Consider the following 21,936-nt stretch of genomic DNA (forward strand, 5'->3'; position numbering starts at 1 on the left):
CCTAAATACAACTTAAGAGTTAATTATTTTTTTTTATCATATGTAATCAAATTTATCTTTTACCAGGACTCCAGGATTTTATTTAAAACTGTCCCGGTCAAATCGGGACGTATGGCAAATGTATGTATGAGGAGGGAAGCAATGGTTGCGAGCAGACTTCAGATTAATGCTTCATTTTATAATTTTATTACTCAGAAAAAAGAAAAACACCTCCCTGCCGAGCCACATCTTTGTGGGGGGGGGGGGGATCATACTTTATTGAAACAATTTTGAATAGGATTTGTCTCCTGAATTTTAGGAAAAAGGATATTCCAAAGAGCTAGCAGAATCAGCCCTTTTAATGTGTGGATCTGTTGAAGATGCACTGGAGGAGCTTCAAAAAGGTTCTGTAACGGCAACTAAAACAGATGACAGTGAGATTTTTGATTCTGACGATGAAAGAGAATTCTGGTCTGCTGCTACAAAATTTAAAAAAGAAAACAAAATATATGATATTAAAACAGAGTAAGTATTTGTGTGTTTTATATTTCACTCTGCTTAATGTGTTCATTAGGGTGCCCCCCCCCCCCAAAAAAAAGAAAGTTAATTATTTTTGTCCCACACCTTCTTATTTTTTTTCCTTTTATGTCAAAACTAGCTCAACCGATGGCATTTTTTGGCCGATGGGCCGATGCCGATTGTTGGCCGATTGTTCAAAGATGGCCGATGGCGGATTGCCGATTGTTTTCCTCCAAATGACTGATGGCAAAAAAAAAAAAAAAAAAAAAATCTAACGGAAATAAATTGATAAGATTGTCAGTGATTTAAAGGATCATTTATTCATTTCATTTTACTTCCTTTCTACGAATATGGACTTGTAATTAAAAAAAAAAATCAAATTTCGACCTAATTTCTATTTTACGATCACCCAATTTAAACCCCAACAAAAATACATTTGCATGGACGCCGCTTTCTTCCGTCAGGAGAAGATAAAGCTACATCATAGTAGGTTGTGAAAAAGGCTTTCAGGAGTGTTTCTAAAAGTTATATGAACACTGGCGAAGTACATAGTCCCTCAAGGTGACCCTTTGAAGGTGGATAAGCTTCGGTAATAAGAACTATTCTGGGTAAAGTTTTATACAGCTTGTCCCCAAAAGTTTGGATCGTACTACGTACAATCTATATAGGATGTGGTTATGCTTCTCTTTTTTGACTGTTGTGTGATGATAGAGAAAAAACAACAGCCCCCCCCCCCAAAAAAAAAGAAAAAAAAAGAATGAAAAACAAAGACACTGTTTAAAAAACAACTGATTTGTTTTTTTTAATTGAACATATAGCTAAGATTTCTGCAATATTGTAATAATGTATGGATTATGTACACTATACATTGTTAAAGAATTTAAATTATGATGTTTAATCATTCAAAAAAAAAAAAAAAGAATAAAAATATGAAACCCTCAAGAAATTACGCAATTAAAGTGGAAAGATTGCACGTAGACATTTTTTAGTCATGAAATTAAACAAAAAAGGTAACAGATAAATTACAATATTAAATCATAATAGGAATATTTTTATACTTATTTAAAATTTATGAATAGAAAAAATTTGCATTTTTCATAAAAGCTATAACAGTGACAAATTTTTCTGAAAAAAGAAACAGCCATGAAAAGAGTGAGGTTCTTTCAACGCAGCTACAATAAACAAACTCGACATTTACTCCAAGTTAATTATAACTGAATACATATACTACTTGATCGGATGCTTGCACACACAATATTGAACAATTTGATTGTTTAAAATCTTTTATGAAGCACTACAAACAAGTTCAAATTAAATTTTTCAATTTAAAATTAATTTGGTGAAATTTAAAAAAATTGCTTAATAGAAAATCTGTGAAACTTTTCTATAACATGTTATTAAAAATATGATGAAAACGAAAATAACTCGTTCATTGATTTTATAAAAATACATGAAAATAGTTACTTCATATAAAAAAAAAACCGATCGCTATAAATGATGCAAAAAAGATGGCTCATTACGAAAGCTGAAACAAGAATGAGAAATACGCAAAATGACATTTATTGAGCAAAATAAATAATCGCTGAATATTTAAGAAATGCTTGAAACGACGAGGGAGGGGCGGGGGGGGGGGGGGGCACCCGCTGATTTTGGAGTAACTCACAACATTAAACTTTGTTCCCAACTTTGGCCTCATTTGTTTAGTACAGAACCGACCACCAACGCCTCGGAAGAGTTTCTGAGTCAACTTCAACACTTCCGAAGAAAAAATTCAAAAGTCCCTTTGATTTCTGAATTATGTCACCATTCAAAATGTCTTTAATCAATTTCTTACATTAATGCTCTAAATTCTTCCTAAACAATAGATTAAGTTTGAAAAAAAAATCTCTAATTTTATGAATGGTGTTAGTTTTAAACAACTCGGAAGTGCCACTAGAGTTTAATTTCAGAAATACAGGGAAGGAGGAGAGGGGGCACGTAAGTGTTCTAAAAATTACCATTGGTTCAACGGGAATCTAACAAAATGACACAAAATCCGGTTTCGCCTTCTCATATTTGTTTCCACGGTCACCAATTTTGGCAATATACACTCTATAACAAACTTGTATGTTGTGGCCATCACGAAACTTTCTTCTATATTTTTCTTTTTTTTTCTGATCCCTACTCATGCTTGACGAGGAAGCAATATTCACAACAAAAACAAAATTACACATGCAAAAACATGACGACCATCCAATGTCTGAATTATTGCAAAAGCAAAGCAAAGAGCGAAAATTGAAAGTTATTTTAAAAGCCTTGCTTGAATTAATTACAAATATTTTATTTATTAACAAACATAAGATGGCAACAGTTAAAAATTTTAATTCATTGAGATAATATTTCCGATCATTTCCATACAATTATAAAATCACGAGAAATATGCAGACGACAATCTATTACGATTTATCTTTCTTATTGTTGCATTAATAAAACTATTTTTGTTCGCAAAAAAAAAAAAAAATCAACACCTCTTGGAGCGATAGGCGTCAAAATTGAACCAAAGCCTGTTTACATATGCATTCACATATATTCCAAATTTCAACCAGAACATAGCATTACTTCTTGAGATAGGGCACTCGCAATGGAAAAAAAAGAACGGGCGATTGCGCTACCCCCTTTTTAGCTGTTGACACCAAAATAAAACCAGCTCTTATACCCACTAAGGGCTACTTGCCGATAAATTTTTCTTTCATTCTGTACATTATTTCTTGAGATACAGCAGTCACAGTTGACGACAAAAAACGTTCTGTAGCTCAACCCCCGTTTGAGTTATTGACGCCAAAATTGAATCAGCACCTGTTCCTGTTAATGGCAACATATGGACCAAATTTTGTTTGATTCCGCCAGTTATTTCCTGAGGAATAGCAAGCATGCGTAACTCAAAAAACGTCCTATTGCTCCACCCCTCTTGGAAGAATTCGCTCCAAAAACCAGTGGGCACAAGTTCACATAGGGGCACATATATGTACCAAATTTCGTTCGATTTCATGCAGTAGTTTTTGCTGTAGAGCGGCCACAAAAAACTGGTCATACACAAACGTGACACACGGACACATACACACACACACACAGACGGACATTTTCCAAAAATGGTCGAAATGGACTCAGCACACCTCAAAACGTTCGAATCCGTCAAAATTTGAAAATTTGCAGGAATCCTTTCTTCTATATATTAGATATAGAAGAAAGTAAAAAATCGACGCATCAAGAAGCAATCATCCGATTGCTTTGAAATTTTGTATGCATGATTTTTTTTGACCCAGATGTGCAAATGCTTAAAATTTGGTGTCCAATGAATGAATAGTTTGATCTCCAGCGCATCGAAACTGGGCATACAGCAGATGTATATAAAGAGCAGTTCTTCAACAGTTGTTAAAACTTTTGGTTTGATTGCGATTCAGATTACTTTTCAACAACTTAAAAATGCCTCGCCGCATGGTTCGTGCTCATTACGAGCAACTGTCAGAGTTTAAACGAGGTCATATCATTGGATTGAAAGAGGTCGGTTGGTCAAATCGGAGAATCGCTCATCATTTGAGTCGAAGCGATGCGGCGATTCGAAGATGCTCGCAAGGATGGGTGGAAAATGGCCGAGTTCAGCGTCAGGATAGTAGAGGTCGACCTAGGGTCACAACAGATCGTGATGACAGAGTGATTGTCCGATCAACTGTCACAGTACTTTTTTCATCGCAATGAACCATCAGAAGTTCAATCCAAACACCAGTGTCCATCATGACCATTTACAGACGGTTGCGACAACGAAATCTACGCTTGTGCCGACCGCGTTACGCCACCTGCCACTGACGCCTACACACTGCTGAGCCAAATTACAGTGGTGCATGGCTCTATGAGGTTGGAATGGTGTCGACTGGGGATGTATAGCCTTTAGCGACGAATCTGGCTTCCAACTATGTCATGACGATCATCGAAGACGTGTTTGGAGACACCCAGGTTAGAGGAGGGATCCTGGTTTTTACTTTTGCACGCCACACTGGCCCTCAACAAGGCATTATGGTCTGCGGTGCCATTTTCTTTGATAACTGGACGCCTTTGGTCATAATTAGAGGTACACTTACTCCACAGTGATACGTCGACGACATCCTACGACCTGTTACGTTGCCGTTCCTTTTTCAGTACCCTCGGCTAGCTTTCAGCAGGACAATGCCAGATAACACACGGCTTGTGTTGCTATGAACTGTCTGCAAGCTTGTTATACTCTTCCGGGGCCTGCCAGATCGTTAAATCACTCTCCCATCGAGCATGTCTGGGATATGATGAAATGGCGATTGCATCTGGCAAGGAATGTTGATAACCTCGTCCAGCAATTGGAGCGAATGTGGCCGGAAATACCACACGACAACTTCCGGGAGCTTTTTCGGTGTTTCCCACGTCATGCTTCAGCTTGTATTTAGGCTAGAGGCGGGTCAATACCTTATTGAAGTTATTGTAACTCTGACATAAATTATTCAATTAATCTAAGAATGTAATCATTTACTATTCTGTGCATTGTCTTCCTATACACCAATTTTCGTCTCAGTCGGATCACTCCTTCTTGGTGCGTCGATTTTTTTGTTATAGAGTGTATCACCAAATGATCGTCAGTCTGAGATGCTATATTAGTTTTGTATTGAAATAAGTAATTTATAGCCACAAAAAAATGAGTAAATAGGCCTTTAGAACACCCGATAGAAAACAAAAAGGAAAGCGCACAACTGGAACGTACGCACACCCCACATGCGAAATTTTAACCTTCTACAGCCTACCATTTTTGAGTTATGACTTATGAGAGATACATACGTACATCCAGCCGCAAGAAACAACGCAATAATTAACTTGTTTGGTACCTGAATGCAGTATTAAAAACTCTTTCAGGGGTGACTAAAATAGGAATTCATACTGAAGTTTAAGTAAACAATTTTATATAAGAACAATAACTCCCTTTACTTTGCATTAAAAAGTAAAACAGCAAAGGTCTTTTTTTTCCCCGAAAATATCAGCTAATACCATCGGCTTTTCGATGTTTTTAAGGCCGATGGGCCGATGTTTCCTGCAAGTTAGCATCGGCCGCTGATGCCGATGACTAAATTGTTGAACCATCGGCGCCGATGCATCGGCCAGGCCAATGCATCGGTCGAGTCCTAGTCAAAACAATTGTGAAAAAAGTTTCAAGTAATTTTAACCATGTCAATCCTTGCCTTCTTGTGTTAAAAAGTGTTAGAAATTCGAAATTTCAAGTTGATAAAAAGTTGCCCCTATAGTGCCACATGTAAAACAAAAACATTTATCTGAATCAAAAATATTTAGAAATCTCTTATGGGCCCTAGAATTTTGAAATATTGTTTTTTTCTGTATATAGGAGGCATGTTTTTAAAGTAAGTATCGTTTTGATATAAAAAAAGAACGAGTACAGATAGAGCAAAGAAATTAATTGCACAAAAATCTACCATCCTTACGCTATTTTTTGACATTGCTCCCGTGATTTTCCAAGCATTTGTCATAGCATGGTACAGGTTTTTGTATACCTATTCATAGAAAATTGCCGCCTGTGTAGTCAGCCATGGGATAACATGTTCTCTGAGCTCATTATTGCTGTTGTGCCACAGACCACCTACGAAAGACTTTAGATGCCGAAACAAATGAAAGATGTTGCGAGCGAGGTGAGGGCAGACCAGAGGATGTTCAAAAACGCCCCAGCCAAAGCCCTGTAAGAGTCCTCATGGTTGACTAAACGGGCGGTAACTTTTTACGAATAGGTATACAAAAACCTGCACCACGCTGTGACAAATGCTTGGAAAATCACGGGAGCAATGTCGAAAAATAGCATAAGGGTGGTAGATTTTTGTGCACTAAATTACTTAGCTCTATCTGTACTCGTTCTTTTTTTTATATAAAAACGGAACTTACTTTAAAAACACGCCTCGTATTTCTTAAAAAGCAAAGATAAATAAAGTTGAAAAATATAAAAAATAAATTATGTAATTAATGTTAAACAGAAGTTTTTGCTTTCATGCAGTTTTAAAATTGTGCTTAACCCTACATTGTGCTTAAAAATGTGGATTTTTTTTCCAGTTTAAGTTAAATTTTCTTTTTAAATATACTATTTTTTGAGGACTCAATTGCAAATGTTGTTTTGCAAATTTGTTCGCTAATATGTTTTTGAACTTGATATTTTTTAAAAAATCATCTTTAATTTCAAAAAAATATATACAGTATAACTTCGATTTAACAATACCGGATTTAACGATTTCCTCAATTTCATGGTACATTTCATTAGTCTGGATTAGACTGCATTGAAAGTCTATGCTCCTCAATTTAATGATATCCTGGATTTAACGATAAATTTTTCCAGTTCCTTGACAATCGTTGAATCAGGGTTATACTGTATTTAGAAAAAAATCCATTTTAAGAAAATTATAAATTTTAGGCCGCATGCGGGATACCTAACTCTTTTTAATTTGGATAAATGTTTTTGTGGTACATGTGGGATTATAGGGGCTAATTTGTATCAGCATAAAATTTCGAATTTCTATAAAAAGTTTTTCTTTGATGCTACTTCGTACACTAGTGCTGGTTCACGCTATCCAACACTAGTCGACACAGGTTGCCATTGTTCAAATTACCTGAAACTTTTACAATTGTTTTCATATTGAAGGAATAGGGTACACAACACAAACACGCAATAAAGAAATAATAATAATGATTTTTTTGAGATACCCTAGTATTCTTATCTAATTGTTTTAGGCATTATTTGAAAATAAATGAATTTCAGACTAGTTTTATGTGTAAAATCAAAACGTTCTCATTTAAATGACAAGAAAAAGTTTTTGTTTGAGTATCATGTGAATACATATTTCATAATATGTCAGATATATGCATAAACACAAGTATTATTGATATACAGTGCCGGCAAAAAAAATCTTTACATTTTGTTGACAATTAAAAACTTAACATGCAAACTTCTTATCCTGATTTTACTTGGCATGCTACCTGGTTATTTAGTTGAATACCGAATATTCGTCGAGATTGTGGCCGAATATTTGGTATTCGGCCAATTTACAAGGGAGCATGATAAGTAAAATCCTGACAAGAAAAAGTTATGTAAAATTTTTAATTGCTAACCAAATGTAAAGATTTTTTTGTCTGCACTGAACAAACTATGTAGAATTTATTTTTATATTTTTGTAAAAGTATCTCTTATACCCAAGGAGATATAAGCATTTCTTTCAAAAGTGCAAATTTTATTTTAAGGATTTTGCTAAGAGTTTTCCATTAACTGTTATTAAACTTTCAGAATAATTAACAGCATACACGAGAAACATAATAATAAAATTTGAAATTAAAATATTGAAAATTTGTTGAAATTTGAACATTTAAAGCAGCTTAGTTTTCACTGCAAATGCACGAAAGATATCAATTTATAACCTTCATAATCCAAAACCCAGATAGATTCTACTCCTCGTGAAAAAATTTCAGCTCGATATCTAAAAAATTCAAAAAGTTATCAGCCATCTAATGAGCTGAATTTAAAAATTCTTTGATTTACAAAGACTCGTGAGGGATTGTTCGCAAACCGGTAACACTTGCCTGTCGTCATTCAGTGTGATTTGGGATAAAAAGAGATTTTTTGAGAACGATTCCTCATGAGTCGTCACCTATCAAAGAATTATTGAAATTCCGCTGACTAGATCGCTGAAAACTTTTTGAATTTTTAAGATAACGAGCTGGAATTTTATCAGGAGGTGGAGAATCTATCTCAGCTTTGGATTATTAAGGTTATAAATTGATATCTTTCCTGCATGCGCAGTGAAAACTCAACTGCTTCTGACGTTCATATTTCATCAGATTTTCCATCTTTAACTTTAAATTTTATTATTATGTGTCTCTTGTATGCTGTCAAATATTCTGAAAGTTTAGTAATGGTTGGCGCAAAACTCTGCATGCTATGAGCCGAAAACCTTAAAATAAAATTTGTATTTTTGAAAGAAATGCTTATATCTCCGTGTGTATAAGAGATACTTCCACAAAAACATAAAAATAAACTCTACATAATTTGTACAGTGCTAGCAAAAAAATCTTTACATTTGGTTAGCAATTAAAACTTTTGCATAACTTTTTCTTGTTGTGTTATTATTTGGCGCGCTCCCTTGTGAATTGGCAGAATACCAAATATTTGGCCATAATCTGGACAAATATTTGGTATTCGACCAAATAACAGGGGAGCCTGCCGAGTAAAATCATTAAAAGAAGTTTACATGTAAAGTTTTTAATTGCCAACCAAATGCAAAGATTTTTTTTTGCTGGCACTGTATTTTAAAATTTAATTTATGCAATTACATTATTTAATTACTTGCATGTGCACTACCAAAAGAAAAACTGCTTGAAAAAAAAGTATAATTTTCTTCAATTGAAAACACTTTGTTTCCATGTTTGTTCAAACTTGCAACCCACCAAGTAAGAAAGTGGCATTTTTAACTCGATGAGTTTTCTTTTTGTAAATTGCTGAATGAGTTTGGAGAATTTCCTATTCAAACTTTCTGACAGTCAACTCTTCAGAATGAAAAGAAATGAGTCTTTTAAGACAATATCCAATGTTCACAATAGTGAATTTTTTTAAAAAAAACATTCTATTGTTTTTACTCATTTTAGTATCCAACAAAGGGTATGCAAAATTTGCACCCCTCAGTTATATTGCCACAAATATGTTTTATAATGCTTACTTTAATATATGAATCAACAGGTGTTTCCCTTTCCTGACATTTTAACATTGTACATTTTCCCCAGCGTTTTCTGACTCAGTTGAGCAATTCTTTTGTTTCATTTCTGATTGCCCTTTGAATTATTCCATCTAAAGTTGAATTCACATGCTGTTGTTGTATCTTCCTGTATTGTGAGAAATAATGTGATTGACATTTCTTTGTCTGCAAGAAATAAGTATTTGAATTAAAATAATAGTTTGAAGTTTCAGTCTAAATGAGACAAAGGCTCTTGATATTGAACAAACATAATAACAAATCCAGTTGAAACAAACAATATCAGAAGTATAGTAACCAGGGGGGGGGGGGAGGGGGAAACCCTTCATAGAGCATCCAATTCAAAAGTAAAGTATATATTTTTTGTTTAGTGTATGATACATATCACCAGTCATAGACTGCATAGTAGTCTAACATGAAGTTGTTGCTTTTTCTTGCTTAAACTAATTGATTGTTGCCATCTGGAAAAGAGAAACTAACCCTTTTTCTGCTGACACATACCTTGTCTTTTATATACATCAATGCTCAGAATTGCTACTTTTATGGTTCAAATTATTTTATGAACATTTACAAGTTTTTTTCAGTTCAAAAAAGTTTTGTGATTCTTTTGTTCTTTACTTTAGCCCTAAAAACCCAGAGCAGCACAATTCCCTTTGGATTGGCAATGTACAACCTGATGTCACTGAAAAAAAAATGTTGAGTTTATTTTCAAGGTAATTTTACAAATAATTTTAAAAGTACTTATTGCATTTAGAAGTTTAAAATATCTACTTCATTATGATAATAATTATTATTATTATTAACATACTACTTTAAAAGTTGTTTTCTACCACTTTCTATTTTTTTTGGAAATTTCATTTTTTTCTCTTTAATTTTAGATTTATATGAGCTTCATAATATTTGCACTGATATGTTGAAATATTTTCAAGTAAAGAAATCCTGTTTAATCACTTTTCATTTAATTTTTCACAGGTATGGGGAATTAGTAAGCATAAAAATATTGCCTGAAAAATTTTGTGCATTTGTCAATTTTAAAAGTAAAGACTCACCAGGAAAAGCCATGGCAGCCTTGCAGGTACGTGACTTTATGACCATCCTCAATTATGAAATAATTGTTTATTATCACTTTATGAATTCTCTAATTTATGCTTTTATATGTGTTTTTTAGGGTCACTTATTACATGGTGCTAACCTTGATATTCGATTTCCTAATTTGCCTGGCGAGACACGTGATAAAAAGAAATCTGTGTACGTATAATTGAAATCATAGGTTAATTTATTTATACAGTAAAATCCTGTTACAACAAATGCCGATACAACAAAATATCTGTTACAATGAGCAAAACGTTCCATTGAAAAACCCATTATGATAATGCATAAAATATCTTGTTTTAATAGAACACATTTTTTCTACAATTGTTGCAAGGAAATATTTTTCTCAATGTCAGTTTGAAATTTTTTTACTAAATATTGTTTTTGGAAATTAAAATACTGCTTTCACAAGTTGTAACTTAAAAACTCCATTTGTACTATCAAAAAAAAAACCATTCAAGGTTAAAATCCGCTCATGCTGAAACGTAAGCTGATGCGCGACAAGTAAAGCTTTCCATGCACAGTCAATTTCTGCATACAAAATGTGAGGTACCCTGCAAATTCACAAGGGGGCCAGCAAGATTTCAACCTTTCTTGAAGTCAGTATATGAAGTATGAAGTGAAAAAAGGGGGCACTTGAAACGACCGCAAGCGTTCAGACCACTGGTCCATTGTACTATCCCCACTAGGATTACATGTAGGGCCTAATAAAAGAAACAAATTTCAGCAGTTGTCTAGCCAATATGTTAGTTAGTTCCCAAGGATCCAGGTAGTGGTATCCAAAATGTTCAAATATTTGTGCAGAATAATAGTCACATTTACACAGTACATGAATTGAGCTTTCTTCTGCCATATGGCATACTCTACACGATGGATCATCAGTAACTCCCGTCAGATTAAGATGCCTCTTAAGAAAGCAAAGTCCAGTTAGTAACCACAGATTTTTTAATCTCGTTACTTCTCAGACTAAGTAGCTGCCTGGATCTCAACCAGGGAGGCCGCTGGTTGAGAACTTTGGCCTGTCTCTTAGAGTCTGACTGAAGCTACCTACTATATGATTCAGGTCAGTATAAGTGACGCTCATAAATTAGAATCTTTTATTATGTCTTCTGAGACCAAATCTCTCGTACAAAAGAAAATAACACTTGTTGTGAAGATGACCAATGAATAAAAGGTCAGTGTTCAATGTTTTTCTTTCTTTTTTCAGAATAAATAATGTATTTAATAATATTTTAGATCCTTAGAAATGGACAGAAAATGTTGCAGATTTAATTATATTAAAGTGTAGATTGGTAAAATTAAATTTTATAAAAATGTACAAAAGATTTAAGACGATTCTGTTGTAACAAAATTTTATTGGTCCCTTGGAGTTTGTTGTAACGAGATTTCACTGTATATGCATTTTACCTAATCTTGGGAGTGGAATGGCTGCAAAGGCTTTCTCAGTTTGTATTTCAAAGAATAATTACAAGTAACTCTTAAAAGAATAAGAGAGTTATTCTGCCTCAGTGCAGAAGTGGAAGGCATTATTTGTACTTCAATCTCTACAAATGCACTTTTCTATTGCTTGCATAAATTCTGAACTTTTTCCCCTTACTTTTGTCTTTCTTGTACGCCTTGTATTTCTCATACTTACAAGGGCTAGTTTTTTTTCAAGGTCTGATCAGCTGCAAAAAGAAAACTATGATGAAAATGAAAACTTCTTTGTTTGAAATATTTAGATGTGTCCTTCAACTTCTTCTCTACATAATTACTGTTCTAACTAAGACATTTGTCATAGTGTTACACCAACTTTCATCTTAGAAAGCAGCCACCTAGTCTTACAGTCAATTATCTACACTTTTCTGACCCAAGCATTTGTCTTCTGAACTATATTTGCATCTGAGCGAAAACCTGGAAATTGTGGAGAAGCTAAATCTGAAATGTGATGAACAGACAGCATGCGTCATGAACATCTGTTCATCTTTCTTCAGCTTCAACATCATTTCCACTCATTGGTGTTACTTATAAAAGTTTTTCTGCAACATTACTCATTTGTCTATAAATTTCTGCAGAAAAAGAAAATTAAATGATAGCATTCAGCAAGAAAGTCACACTTTGCCCATGGTTCTATTTTTCAAGGAATGTTCATTTGCTCACAAAACACTCAGAACTTACAACTTTGACCTGACATAAATAGCCGATATACTAGAGAAACTACCCAAAAGTCTGTCTGCATTGCCATCAGATTTTTCACGATAGTTTTTTCAGGAGTGATTGGACCTTGGGAAAAAAAGCCACTGTAAATCGTTTTAATTTTGTTAGTTATGGACTATTTGTTCAAGTAAGCTTCGTTCTTAAAATACAGTTGAACTCAGTTAATACAAAATGTCAAAAATTCACGAATTTGTTCTCATTAACCGTTATTCGTCACAACTGAATGAGTGATGCTGTGATAAAACGAAGAAACGCTTACCTATATTCATAAAACATTACTACTAATACACACATTGTAATCCAACTATTAGTACTTTCAGAAAAAAATCACTTATTGCTTATAAATAAATATTTTTGGAAAGTATTGAAAAAGGAAAACAATAATCAACAATTGTGGACTCTGAGTAAATTGAAATGTTCATGGGTAAATAAATGTATCGGCTTTAAATTTTGTGCTAAACATTTAATATTTTCTTCTCAATACATAATGGTACTACTACTACCTAACAAAATTATGAATAATTTCTAAAAAAGAAAATTACAGTATTCAACCCCAAACATTTATGTAAAGGATTCAGAAATTTTTGTTCGTCTTAGCCAGACTTTGAATTTAATGTATGTATTATACAAGAAATTTTAAATGTAATTACATTGCAAACCAAACCCAACGAAAAAAATATTCGTTTTAGTCGTGATTTAGTATTAAACATGATCGTATTAAGAGAGTTCAACTGTATTGAAGGTACTACAACATTAGATTTAACCTTCCAGAAGGAATTAGAACATTAGATTTTTATATCAGATTTTTTTCTGTCCTATTATTAAAACATACATGATTTATAAAATGAAAGATATTTAGATTATATTCGTCTCCTCATATGACTAATTTTATTCAAAAGGATACATACATGGACTTTTGGTACCAGTGTGACAAACTGGCAGAAGATGTAAGCAAGAGTACCCTACACTAAAATTTTTGGAAAATAGAAAATTCCCAATTTACAGAATGAAATTAAAAATTTTACCAAATGGTTAAATATGAAATTGCACAAGTAGCATACATACATAACATTAATGAGAAGGGGGAAAAAGGATGTTAAAAAAAGGATCTTAATGTTGCAATTGGTCTCCAAATTTGTCCAATCACCAACGAAATTTCCCAAATAAAGGATTTTTTTGGGGAGGTATCAACAAAATTTGCAAAATCAACGAATTTTTTTGGTGAGGTCACAATGACCGCCCATTGAGGTGCTCGTGCATGTATTTGGTTTTCGTTCAGTAAACCCATTCCAAATTTTAGAATGACAGTGGTGCAATTCATTCAAAGTAACTTAAGAACAAATTACAAGTAACTTTTCATAAAAGTCGATTCATATTTTGAAAAAAAAAAGTTTAGGTTTAAATGCACATTTTTCTCTTGGAATTAAAATTTATGTAGTTTTGACTATTTTACAGATGTTTTTGCAAAATCTTCAATTGAAACTATGTTAGAATGCCTTTTATATTTTAGCTTTTATTAAAAATGCCTTTTATATTTTAGATCACAAAAGCAAGTAAAACAAACTCAAAAGAAGTAAAACATTTATAATGCTTCTCTGGCTTATTAAATATTTATTGGGAAATAGTAAGCACTTCCTTCTTTATATTTAGAATTGCACTTAGAAAATATAGCTTAGTATTTAAATCACGGATATTATATCTCACACTAGACATATAAGTTAAAAGTTATTAATGCTTTTTTACTTTATTCTTTTTTCATACATTTTCATGTCTTAGCAGTGTTTCTAGCTATTTTCTTTTCATTATTCAATTGCCTGCATGCTTTTATTTATGCATATCTTATGTGTGCATGAAAGCTTTTAATGATTGCTGTTGACTTGTGATTTCATGAACCTGTGTTTTCCTCTCTATTATGTCATGGTTTTGGGGCTGACTTAAAAATGTCCTTATTTTTGCCTTAGAATTGTTTTGTTTGATTGAAACCTTTGCTGTATAAGTGGTTATTGTGTGTTTTGAAAATTTTTATTACTAAATGAACTGAAACTTATAGATTCTTATATTGGTAAATTAATTAAAAATCAACATACACAGTGCCATCTACAAATGACTCAACTTTTTAGTAGTAGAGTAAAATAAGCATGGCAATATGTTTTAAAGTTAATATCTGTTCAAAATAAAATCCATTTAACTCAATAAATGAACGTCATTTTAAAAAGCTCCTTTTGCTGTTTTCAGTTTCAGGAACAGAAAAAAAATTACACAATGATAGATCAAATGAGTACGGAGGGTGATCGAGGACTATTTTCTGTTCCTGAAACTGAAAACTGCAATGGAAGAAGCTTTTTAAAATGACCTTCATTCTAGCCATTCAAGCAGCATGACACATGTGCTGAAGAATATTCCCAAAACTGAGTTTTAAAAGGTCTATGGATAAATTAGTTGGCAGTTCGAAACGTTTTATTGAGTTAAATGGATTTTATTTTGAATATATATTAACTTTAAAACATATTGCTTTGCTTATTTTACCCTTCCACTAAAAAGTTGAGTCATTTGTTGATAGCACTGTGTATGTTGGTTTTTAATTAATTTACCAATGTAAAAATGTACAAGTTTAATTTCTTTTAGTAATAAACATTTTAAACGTTCGAAACGTTTTATTGAGTTAAATGGATTTTATTTTGAATATATATTAACTTTAAAACATATTGCTATGCTTATTTTACCCTTCCACTAAAAAGTTGAGTCATTTGTAGATAGCACTGTGTATGTTGGTTTTTAATTAATTTACCAATGTAAAAATGTACAAGTTTAATTTCTTTTAGTAATAATATTTTTTAAACACATAATGACACAATGATAGATTAAGTGAATACAAAGGGTGATCGAAGACTCTTTTCTGTTCCTGAAACTGAAAACTGTCTGAAAAAAGATCATCTTACGATGATGTTCCAGCGATTTAACTGGCCGTGACACTTGTGCTGAAGAATATTTCCAAAACCAAATTCAAAAAGTCTATGGATGAATTGGTTGACCTATTGAAACATTGTTTTAAGTCCCATTTTCAATAAATATTAGCTTCAAAACATATTTACAGCTCTGATTTTATTTGATCAAAAAGTTCAGTCTTTTTACATCATACTGTCTATGTATAATATTCAAATGAGGACACCATACCTGGAGGGATTTTATGGGCCTGGTCTTTCCAAATTCATCCAAAATAAAACTGCAGAGGGTTTGTATCAACACCCTTATATACTTACTCCAACGCCTGTTCAATACAGGACCCCCTCCAAATATATATTCTGGTTATGGCTTTGGTAAGTGTATGAGATAAATTAGAGGTTTGTGAGAATTATGAGTCTTTTATACTATATTTCTATAATGATTATTTAAAAAAAATAATTTGCTTTAGTTTACAAAATTGTCTTTTGCTTATTTACCGCTTCAGAGAGTATTTCATTTATCTGAGATTTTGATAAGTTAATTTTTCATTTTAAGACATACAGTAAAAAAAAAATGTTTATGAAATTAAATTCAAATTTTGAATGTTGTCAATCAAATTATTGTTTTAAAATTTGTTAAAATAAATTAAGCATTTATTTATTTTCTATCTATTTTAGTAACCATACTTCATTGATGTGTAAGTATTTAAATAATTAATTTTCATAGTCTTAGATTTGAAATCTGTCACTATTTTCAGAGAAAACTTTTTTTAATCGAATCCCCCCCCACCCCTTTTCTATCTTGATAAGTTTAATGATCTATTATTTGCAATCTAGGATCTACACTTTTTCTAACATTATTTTCCTTTAATCATTTACATTTGCTTTTCATAACAAATTGTAATCACATTTTTTTTCTCAAAATTATGTTAAAAATATTGTTTATATAAATGGGATAGTTTAAAAATTGCATGAATCGGTTTGTCTAAGTATGTGATAAGTCTTACCATTGTTCTAATCAGATTCAAGTAAACTTTAGCAAGTGCTGATGCAATTTTAACTTTTTAAAAATTACTCATTTTTTTGTTTGATCTGTTCATTTCTATGTAATTTCAATTGAGAATTTTGCTGAGTTGAAACACATGGATTGTAACTTTCTTCCAGTTTTTTTTTTTTTTTGCAGTTATATATGTAACACTCTGAATGCTTTATCAAAATGTATTAATAAAGTTACATTCTTTACAGTGTCTCTCCTCAAGCTGTAAAGCCAAAACTAGCACCTGTAAATGGAGATGAGTGCTATTTTTGGCGAACTACAGGCTGCACATATGGAGATCAGTGTCGTTATAAGCATGTGAGAACACATAAAGGCATTGATAAAAAGAAATGGATGGCAAAATCTGATATTTAAATCCAATTTAGTGTCCTGTTTTAAGTGTTTTCTAATTGCAGTAGACCCTTGTTTTACGTGAGGTGGGGGATTATGTTCCACGGAAATGCCGTGCAAATTAAAACCGCTTAAATTAAGACTTGATATTAGTGTTAAAATAGGGGTTAGGTTCCATAGATTTAAAAAAAACCTGCATTCTAACGATAGATAAATAGGTAGTAATGTGTACTTATTCCGATACATATGCACAACATGTATAATGAACACATGAATTAACTTATTGTTCATAAAAAAAGAGCTGATTATGATAGTCTTTTGGCGGCCATTAATTGAATCGTTTATTTAAAAAACAGTTTAGCGACAAACATTAAAACTTCAAAAAAGGACTTTTACCTTCATATTAAAAATTTCCTATAAGAATTACCATGTTTTAAACTGAAAGGGATGCATATTTGGGTATATTTCCTTCAATAAACAATGTTGCAATTCTCATTGAATAATTTGATGATACAATGATATATAAATGTTTTACTAAAATTAGCAATTTTGGTATTTGACTTGTTCATGAAACAAATGATTCAGTTATTTTTCTCTGTAGTTCTTTGTGGGGAATTAATGCATCCATGATCACTCGAGTCACTTCTATGGCGGGATTTTCCTTCATTAACGAATCAGAAACGTCATTTGCAATTGTTAAGAAATGGCTCAAAATTTTCATTTGAAAGCTTTTGGTGGTGCGTCACGGATTGCAGTATCCTCGTTGGTTTGATTCTCCTTCGTCTCTTCCTCACTTCTGAAAGCTCTTCTACCAATAGACTCAGAATTGTGTCAGTTTAATAACTTAACTTCTGGAAAGAGCTCTGGAAACAGTTGCAAAAAATGTCTCCAGTGGCCCAAGCTCGTTTATTAGCACACCAAAAAGCAGTTTAATGCATGTTATCTTCAATCTCAGGAGCTTTGATTTTGAAAGAAGGGAAAATTTTATCTGTTTGCAATGCCGCATTCACATAAATCAAAATTCATCCACGTAAAATAAAATAAAGGTGTCAAATCCTCAACCACGTATAATCAAATCGATATTGAATAAACCTGCGTAAAATGAGGGTTTACTGTAGTTTGAAAGGATTTTTAAAGAGCTGTTTTGCCCCAAAATATTTAAAATATTTGTTTCATGGATTATTCAGCTTGCGTTTGACGAACCTCACCGGTCGACCAGTGAGTAACTGGTTTCTAACCGTAGCGCTCTTGAGAGCTACCGGTTAACTGGTTGCTTCTGATGTTGTTTCATGAGTCTCACCAATTGATTTGCCGGTCGACCACAACTCTAGCTGGTTGATTGGTTGATGGAACCATGTGACATTTTTGACCAATTATATGTATTTTTCACTTGCGCGTTATTCGTCTGCGTCATGTCTGCACAAGTAACCAGTGATGAACTGAAAGCGTTCGATGAAGCATTGGTTCGTGAACAACCGGTTAGTAACCGCTGACATCATTGCTGTCACGTGATTAACCAACTGGTCGCTACCGATCGTGCTCGTCAAACGTAAGCTCAGCAAAACACAAAGTTTGCAATCCGGTTGTTTAAAATATAAGTACTTAAAAAATATTTTCAGTATATGTATAAAAAGATGTTTCAATTCAATGAGTAAATTTTAACCTTTTTTCAAAGGACAATTATTTCCATCCATTAATGCTTTGGATGGAATTAATTGGATTGTTCAAAAAATGTTTTACTAATTTATTAATTATTGCATGAAATTTAATTTTCTCAATTAGCTTTTCAATTTTTATTTTTACCACTTAAAACCTTGAATAGTATGAAAGAAAAATACCAACGGGAACCTTAATTTTTAATTATGTCTTGCTTCAAAATTTGAGCCAATGATTTCTTTCAGTGGTAATGTTTGTTACTTTGATGACAATTTATTTTAATCCAAATTTTAATACATTTTTGTAAGTAAATTTGAAATGCTGATAATATGAACTTTTATTTAAAAATTAAAGACACTCACCTATTTCCCGTACAACAAACATTTTTTTTCATCTTTGATTTTAATTAGAATTAATTCTTAGAAAAAAATATTCCTCAAAGATATTCTTCAAAATTTTTGAAATTATTTATTTGTATATAATGTTATAGATTAGTTTTTTTTGGTGATTTAGATGACTAATGCATAAGTTATTTTTTTGACTTGCATTTCATTTAAGTGTTATTATTAAGAAATGTGCAATGTTTTGTGGGTTTTTCATTTATTTTTTTTCAAAAGAGAAAGACTGAAAATTTCTGCTAAGATAGAGTAGTTTGCCATATCAATTTCATTGTTCTAATTTACAAAAAAATTTATACAAAATTTAGCTTTTTTTTTCTTATATCTTTTCATGTTTTTCTTGCCAATTATAAAAATTTAATTTTGGATAAATATATTTTTAAGCTCTTTTTTCAAATATGAGCTGATATTTCTAGACGAATATGTACAGTATAGTTTGTCTTGTTTACATCATCATCATCATCATTGTCTTTGTTATTGCTGCTATTAAATGTTATGCAAGTGTTTTCTATTTTCCCTCATAGTCTTTGCGTATCACATCTATGCACAAACACTTTGGTTGAATTTGCCAATTAAGTTTTACTCTTAGAATAGTTTGATGCAAAAATAGTTTAAAGTTTCAGTAAGGTTTCAGTTTGCCAGAAACTGACAAAAATTCAAAATCTTGGAAGACAGAAAAAAAAAAAAAAATGTTACCAGAAAAGTTATTTCTTAGAGTTTTTTTTGGTAAATTCAGTCCAACATTAAATATTTTTGTTCTGAAGGAACTAGTCACCAAGATATTTTTTTAGTTACTTGTTTTTTTTAACCCTGGTTATATAACATTGATAAAAAATCTCTGTATTTTTGATCAATATCAAAATTTATAATTTGTAACTGTCAATGACAATGAAGCTTCATTGATTCTAGCATGTATTGACAGCCTGGATATGACATCCATAGACCACAGTTTAGCCCTTGTTGTGAGCTCATCAGTGTTGTATAGTCAATAACCAAACTGAAAACATGTTCTCTCATTGAAGGTGGTAAAAGCTTTTACATTTATTTTACAAGTTGAGCCTCACCATTGCTTGTGGATTCTCATTGGTGCGCTAAATTAGTTTAAACTACCAGTTTGTGGGTAATCTCAGCTTCAATGAGAGAACATCTGCTTCCAGCTTTGGAATGGACTATTCCAGACTGATGAGTCCATAACAAAGGTGAAACTGGAGTCTCTGGATATCATAACTGAGTTGTTGGTAATGCTCGTAGTTCTGCCTTATCTTTGGATTGAGGTTGGAAACTTACCCCTAATTAATCTTTACTTATGCTATACTTGAAGTACACTCCAAAAAATTTCTATATCAAAATAATCATTATGAATCCATTTTTGCTTTAATTTCATTCATTTCTTTGAAATCTTCTGACAAATTAGTAATATAATGTAGAGTTTTTCTGTAATAGTATAGTATTTTGATTTACAATAAGGTTACGACCAAATATTTTGCCTTTGCAACTATGATTGCCTTATTTCACAGTTAAGAGGTACCTAAAGTTCATGTATGTGCCAAAAATGTTACAATATTTTAAATAAGTACTAAGAGAAAATCTTAATGGTGTACAGTAATGCCTCTTGAAATTCAAAATAATAATAATAAAAAAAGAGACTGGGGTAATTTGTAATAATCGATATATATGTGCGAAAATAATTACACAAAGTTGAAAGAAAATAAACTACTATGTACACCTGTTGAAATTAATCAATGTTATTTATACTGATATGGGCAAGTAAACCTCAGTATCTGAAAAAAATGACTCATTGAGATTTATGTAAATATGCGTTTGTTTCCACCTGAAATGCTAATAAAATGTAGGATTCTGCCATTATTTGCATGCTTTATTTTTAGTGGAAACCAAATGAGCAAGTTTGTTTAACAAAGCTAAAGTACAATTAAGGATAAAAATACCAAAAAAAAGAGGGGGGGGGGGGGACTTTCAGATAACTGTTATTTACCTGCCCATGCAGAGCAGTATAGCACATAGAACGTAATATGCTGATTGTGTTAATATTTAAGTTTCAAAAAAGACTATTAATTTGTGTTTGATTAATAATGAATTTAAGATTACAGGTAGTGAAATTTATACATTTAAGTTACGACACTTTTTGCCTTTTCCTTTGACTAAGATTTTTGAAGTGATTATAGTACCTTTTTTAAATCAATGTTTTTAACTTAAGAAGGGCATACATAGGATTGCTCTCTTGAATAATTGAAATGTACCATTATAATGTGTAAATAACAATAAAAAGAGAAATAGATAATGAAAGTTAAGCATTTTTAAAGTTGCATATACTAGTTTAATTTGGGCATTTACAAAATTATTTTGCCAATGCATTTGTAAGCAGTCTGAATATCATATTAAGCACTGATGTAAAAAGAGTGGAACAAGCTGTGATATTACAAAGTGAGCAAAATTTGATAGAGGTAATTTAAAATGGATCAACTTATCCTAAGGAAAGGTGCCCTGAAGCTGACACTTAAGAAACTTCCTAAAGCTGACATCTTTAATTATGATAAATGTTTAAAGCAATACCAATTATCGAAATAATTTAGAATGAATTTTTTTCCCTGATATAAAAGAAAATCAATTCATTCTAAATTATTTAAGTAAAATTTTCATACATTATTTTTTACTTTCTATAAAAGGATGTGTGTGGCAACCTGATTTGTATTGCTTTAAAGATTTGACATGCATTTTAATAAAAGCAATGTTCAACAATGACCGTGACCAACAATTAATTTTCAATTGAAGGCTCACCTCCATTTTATCATGAAACCAGGTAAAAACATTTATAATTCATGTTCTAATTTTCTCGGAATATTGGAGCAAATTTTATGTAGCAGAAAAATCAAGGGTTCCTACAGATATTTATTTAAATTTGTGAGAGCATTTTTTCGTTCTCATATTAGAGGGTTTATGCAAAATTGTTGATTGAAATC

At 32.0% G+C, this 21,936-nt stretch overlaps 1 protein-coding gene across 1 annotated transcript in view; it reads left to right on the forward strand.

Annotated features, from left to right (window-relative positions):
• LOC129229628 (uncharacterized) overlaps positions 1-21,693 on the forward strand; it is a 58,700-nt gene extending 37,007 nt beyond the window's left edge. The window contains exons 13-17 of the mRNA XM_054863982.1: positions 299-504; positions 9,911-10,000; positions 10,260-10,362; positions 10,456-10,535; positions 16,763-21,693. Of these exons, the coding sequence (XP_054719957.1) occupies positions 299-504; positions 9,911-10,000; positions 10,260-10,362; positions 10,456-10,535; positions 16,763-16,928 (645 nt within the window). The 3' untranslated portion in view covers positions 16,929-21,693. The remainder of the gene's footprint in view (positions 1-298; positions 505-9,910; positions 10,001-10,259; positions 10,363-10,455; positions 10,536-16,762) is intronic.
• Positions 21,694-21,936: the final 243 nt, after the last annotated feature.

Source organism: Uloborus diversus, chromosome 9 (genome assembly GCF_026930045.1).
Source record: "Uloborus diversus isolate 005 chromosome 9, Udiv.v.3.1, whole genome shotgun sequence".
NCBI lineage: Eukaryota > Metazoa > Arthropoda > Arachnida > Araneae > Uloboridae > Uloborus > Uloborus diversus.